General features: G+C 49.3%; 1 protein-coding gene across 1 annotated transcript in view; it reads left to right on the forward strand.

Moving 5' to 3' along the window:
• Positions 1-4,669, forward strand: part of LOC307088400 (neuroendocrine convertase 1-like) — a gene marked incomplete at both ends in the record, with an annotated part of 85,509 nt that extends 80,840 nt beyond the window's left edge. Inside the window, 4 exons of the mRNA XM_079754286.1 lie at positions 1,495-1,641; positions 2,036-2,129; positions 3,793-3,978; positions 4,658-4,669. Of these exons, the coding sequence (XP_079610412.1) occupies positions 1,495-1,641; positions 2,036-2,129; positions 3,793-3,978; positions 4,658-4,669 (439 nt within the window). The remainder of the gene's footprint in view (positions 1-1,494; positions 1,642-2,035; positions 2,130-3,792; positions 3,979-4,657) is intronic.
• Positions 4,670-6,000: the final 1,331 nt, after the last annotated feature.

A 6,000-nucleotide genomic window follows, 5' to 3' on the forward strand; every position in this document is an offset into this window, starting at 1 on the left:
CCCTCCTTCTCTCTCTCCCTTTATCTCCCTTAGTTCCTCCCTCTCTCCCTCCTTCTCTCTCTCCCTTTATCTCCCTTAGTTCATCCCTCTCTCCCTCCTCTCTCTCCCTTTATCTCCCTTAGTTCATCCCTCACTCCCTCCTTCTCTCTCTCCCTTTATTTCCCTTAGTTCATCCCTCACTCCCTCCATGTCCCTCTGTGTGGCTGCTGGAGAAGACCCCCGTCATCGGCATAATGAGTTTCACTTATTGCAGATTAACGGCACTAGGGCAGTATGGTTATAATGGCAGAAATTAGCTCTTTGTCAGCCGCTCTCGGATTAACGGGGGGGGGGGGGGAGTGTTGTCAAGACATGAGGCTGTGATCTTAACAAGGTGGAAGTGAAAGAGGGGGGAAAATGCATTAAAACTTAAGTGGAGAGGGGAATTAAAGACCTAATTTTGTTATCATATATATATGTCTGTGTGTGTGTGTGTAAAGGAAAGGATGGACCATTACTACAGTTTAAAGAGGATGAACTCGGACTCGACCGCCGAAGTTTAACCGACAGAAGAACAGAGATTTCCAAGCGTTGAGGAAATGGTGAATGGCTACGTCTGACTGTAGAGGACAAAGGACAAAGAGGGGAGATGAGAATGATTTGAGAGGCGCAGAGAGAGGGAGAGAGAGAGAGAGAGGAGAGAGAGAGAGAGCGGGAGGGCAGTGGAGGGGCTTGGAGAAGTAAAGGAGGGTAAGTGATAGAAGGGGGCAGGGAGGAGGTACTGGAGTCATCACAAAAGCCACTAGGCAGCAATGGCGTTTTGGACGAGCAGCCATTGTGCTCTGTTTTTTTCCCATTCCTTTTTTTTTCTTAAACGCCAGCACCCAGATAGGGCCGCTGAAGAATGAATAATGAGGTTTGATTACAGTCCGCGAGACGGCACATCGCTTCAAATCACTCCTCCTTGCAATTACCGCCGGTGGCAACAGCAGCCCCGGCCCTCAGCTCCGGACAGAATAGGAAGTGATTGTGTCAGAGGACAACATCATATCCCCCCACCCCCCCCCCCCCCCCCCACCCCCGCCAAAAAGGGCTTGTTGCCTCCTCAGGTTGGAACCCTTATCTCTTTCTCTGTCTCTCTCTCTGTCTCTCTCTCTCCTTCTCTTATTTTTCTCTCTTTAGCGCAACTCTCTATATCATCGCTCACTCTCTCGTTTCTTCTCTCGCTCTCTCTCTCTAACTCTTCTCTATGTTTTCACACTCTCTCCTCTCTCTCTCTCTCTCTCTCTCGCTCTCTCTCTCTCTCTCGCTCGCTCTCTCTCTCTCTCTCTCTTGCTTATTCTTGTCTTGATTTGTCACTCACTTAAAATACCCTCTGCACAAACTGTCCACTGCACATACACACACACACACACACACACACACACACCATGCATACAACAACACACAGACACATGCATAGACCCTATTAAGATGGACAGTGTTTTATAACAAGTGTGCACACTTGTGCTTCAGGTATGGCTTCGGAGTGCTGGATGCTGGGCTGATGGTACAGCAGGCCGTCCTCTACAACACCACCTTCTCCTCGACGTCCCCCTTCTCCTCCACCACCACCGCTCCACACCGCACCTGCTCCCTGGAGGTTCCTCTTAGGGTGGGCACGTAAGAAAAGCCCACGGGACTGCTGCTCTATGTGTGTCTGTGTGGATGGGTGTGTGTGTGTTTATGCTTTTGTTGTAGTAGCAGTATCATGCAAGCATCGTAAATGTAGAAACCATGCACGTTTAATAAGTAGAGAAATTACGCAAATGTAGTGGTGTCATGCATACGTAATATCCGGCAAAATAGTTTATTCAAGATAATTGAATTAGGTTATACATTCACCCAATTAATTACCTATACGTGCTTCTCATCTTAACATACCAGCTTCACTGCAAACAATAAATACACTTTACAAGAATCACAATCACATAACAGTAACTTGTAGACATGTGGACATACACACACTTGTTGCTTGACAGCCACTTTGCTCTGTGGGGGGACTGGGCTCCATCAGGGTCGTTCCTTCAGGGGGCGTGGTCAACCTGAGCATCCCATCAGAAGGCTGCCGGGGGATGCAGAGCGAGGTCAACATCCTGGAGCATGTTCAGGTAAGATGGACAATATCCTGTCCATCTCTCTCCCTCTCTCTCTCCCTCTCTCTCTCTCTCTCTCTCTCTCTCTCTCTCTCTCTCTCTCTCTCTCTCTCTCTCTCTCTCTCTCTCTCTCTCTCTCTCTCTATCTCTCTCTCTCTCTCTATCTCTCTCGCTCTCTCTCTCTCCCACCTGGCCTCATCTGCTACTCATTAGGACCACCACTGATACACACACTACACATGAGACCCAAGTTTAAAGTACAATTTTTGCACAAATAAGGGATTCTGTGGCTAACTGGACTAATTGGAAAATCCACGGGGCGTGGAAGAGTTGCCTAAAATGATGCCATATGCCAACACGGTCTAATTTGCTTAAAGTCTTTAGTTAGCATTTTTTGCTTAACACTTTAAAAAAATTGTCAATCTCCTAAATTGGTTGCAAGGCACTTTCACAACCCCATTTGTGAGAAATACTCTGGTTAAACCACGGTTATACATATGTATATAGGAAATTACATTATTTGTAAATCTAGGAAAAAATAATAAAAAATATATATTAATTTGTATTCATTTATCGGCAAAGACAAGCGATAGGAGCCAGAAAACGAACGCGGAAATCCCCGAGCCACCTGGTTGATCTGTGGGCTGGGAGGCGCCGCTTAGCAGAGTGCGACACACACGGGGAATTTGCATTTAATGGACGCACAACAACGCGGCAACACGGAGCGGAGTCTCGGGCGAATGCTGCCAGCGACACGTTAACATCTGAGCATTTAACACCCCAACCCAAACCCACCCAGACGCTCCAGATGTTTTACAGTTAGAACGGACTCGTGGAAACACAGAAATGGTGCAAGCGTAATGTGTGATGTTCACGTGTGTGTGTGTGTACGTGGGGTATCACAGCTATACGTATCATGCTCTCCACTGAGAGTGGAAGAGTGGTGCGTGTCGAAAATGGAAGGCCTTCGTCTTTGCCACTCTCTCCTCCGTAGTAAGGAAGAAAAGAAACGGGAAAAAAAAAATAGCGCGTGGGTCAGGCCATTTTGCCGCGAGGTGTGATTGATAGATGCGTTGCTGTGGCAACAAGCAGTAAACAGGCTGCCAGTCTTTTTGCAGCTCGCCGGCACTCTGTGGGATGTGCGGTTGTCACACCAGATGTGTCGTTTGAGATGAGCGAGGGGCAGAATAGGCAGTACTTCATGTGCTCGTTTAAATGATTTCCAATTTCTTGGAGCAGCCTTTTTCTCCCTTTATTTTTATTCTTTCCTCCGGACACCATTTTCATTCGTGCCAGGCCCTTATTCTTGTTCTGTTCTGTTTCCTTAATCCGACCTCTCCATCTCCCTTATTGTACCTTTGCTCACTCAGTCTTACTTTAGCTCACGGCTCTCTCACATGCACCCAGACACACAAATTCACACACACATACACACACACCCATGGCAATATGACCGGTAGATCACTAGGACGACCAACACGCTGAGATTATGTGAACCTTATGAGTTGCCAATAAATCAGGTTTACTCATGCACCAAATTCTCCTGATTGTATTATATATCCACATCATGTTTTTATTTGTATATTGATCCACTCTCTCTCTCTCTCTCTCTCTCTCTCTCTCTCTCTCTCTCTCTCTCTCACCCCCATGCCTTGCTGCTCTGCACCGCCCCCTACAGGTGAGGGTGACCATCAGCAGTGTGTGTCGTGGGGACCTCTCCTTCGAGCTGCTGTCGCCGGCGGGAACCGTGTCCGTGCTGCTCGACGTCCGACCCAACGACGCCTCGCCCGCCGGACTGACAGACTGGACACTGATGACCGTCCACTGCTGGGGCGAGAGAGCCCGGGGACTGTGGACCCTCCGGGTGAGAGAGAGAGAGAGAGAGAGAGAGAGAGAGAGAGAGAGAAAGGGAGTTGAAGAGGGAGTGTGAGGGAGGGAGAGAGGTGGAAGAGGGCAAGAGAGGGAGAGAGAGAGAGAGAGAGAGAAAGGGAGTTGGAAGAAAGAAGGAGAGAGAGAGAGAGAGAGAGAGAGAGGGTGGAAGAGAGAGAAGAGTGCAGCAGCTCAGCTCTGATTTTAGATTATTGTGTTCTGATTTGTTGGCAAGTATGAATTTTAGGCATGCTACTATTTGCCACAATGAAAGTGTTGATTATTTTTGTGGACAGCAGGTAAACACTGATATAGAAAAATAATTAGCTACTTTCTCTTCTGGGAAAGATTTGATGCACACACAAAAACACACACACGCACACACACACACACACACACACACACCACTCACACACAAAACTCACACACACACATACACACTCACACACAAACTCACACACACACACACACACACACACACACACACACACACACACACACACGCGCACACACTAACCCATTGCTAATAGTGACACCCCCTGCATATGGCTTCTACATCTTGACGTCACATCGCGGAGACTGCCTCCATTTTGGTAGTAGAGTGCGGCCTCACCCCCGGCCCGGTTCCTCGGCTCCTCTCCTTGGGTGAATTCCTCTCCCACTTTCATCCCCAGCGTCAGCCATGAATGACAATCTCCCATTTTCCTCCCCCAAGGTTTTTTGGTTAATTTATTTTTTTCACCGTAAAGACGTCGGTCTGATGTTTGATACGGAGGGATGGAGCAAAAAGGGAGAAGGGAGAATTAAGACTGGAAGGTTAAGTAACCTTGGCCTGGGTTTGACAGACACAATACTGCCGTGTCCTGATTAGAATCCGTGCTAGCAGGTTGTATAGCCGCACGCTCCACACTGAGGTCATTTACAGTGTGCATGTGTGTGTGTGTGTGTGTGTGTGTGTGTGTGTGTATGTGTGTTTCTGTGTGCGGATGGTTGGTGCGCTGGCGTTTGAGGTAGCGTGTCGTTTCACACTGTGCTGCACGTGGTGTGTATTTGTATGGTTTGTGTGTGCATGTGTGTGTCTTAGGTTGTGTGTGTGTGTGTGTGTATTTAATGTGTGTACGTTCCACTCTGAGTGTGTATGTGTGTAAATAGGCATCAGTCCTTGTAAACAGTTGGAGGTTTATAGAGAAAAAGCTGCAGAGATGAAAAGCCCCCCCCCCCCTCTCGTCGCTCCACCACTGCCAACCACCATGCCCTTGCTTCCACCCCACAGCACCAGCACCACCCTCCACCTCAACCAAGTGCCTGCAAACAAGCACACAAACAGACAATCTATCTCTCTATCTCTGTCTCTGTCTCTCTCTCTCTCTCTCTCTCTCTCCCCCCCTCTTTCCCGATCTCTCCTCTCTCCCTCCCCCTCTCTCCCAATCTCTCCTTCTGTCTCTCCTCCCCTCCCTCCCTCTCTCTTTCCCTCTCTCCCCATCCGTCATTCTATCTCTCCTACTCTACCTCCCTCTCTCTCACTCTCTTCTCTTTCTTCCTCTCTCTCTCTCCCTTTCTCCCTCACTCTCTCTCTCCCTCTCCCTCTCTCTACCTTCCCCTCCTTGAATCTCTCTCTCCCTCCCTTTCTCTCTCCCCCCTTTTATCCCTCTTTTCTCCCACCCTCCCTCCCTCTCCCTCCCTCTCTCTATGACTCTCCCTCCCTCTCCCCTCCCTCCCCCCCCTCTCTCTTTCTCACTCCCTGTCTCCCTCACTTTCTCTCTCCCTCTCCCTCTCTCTACCTTCACCTCCTTGACTCTCTCTCTCCCTCCTCTCGCTCCCCCCTTTTATCCCTCTTTCTCCAACCCTCCCTCCCCCTGCATCCCTCTCTCTATGACTCTCTTCCCCTCCCTCCCTCCCTCCCTCCCCCTCTCTCTCCCTCTCCCTTCCGTGTCCTCGTGCAGATTTACTGTCCCCCTCTGTGACCAATTACTCAGGCCCAGTGCGTCGGGGAGACGGCCGGGAACACAGCAGCCGA

Source organism: Pollachius pollachius (genome assembly GCF_949987615.1).
Source record: "Pollachius pollachius genome assembly, chromosome: 1".
In the NCBI taxonomy this organism is placed as follows: domain Eukaryota; kingdom Metazoa; phylum Chordata; class Actinopteri; order Gadiformes; family Gadidae; genus Pollachius; species Pollachius pollachius.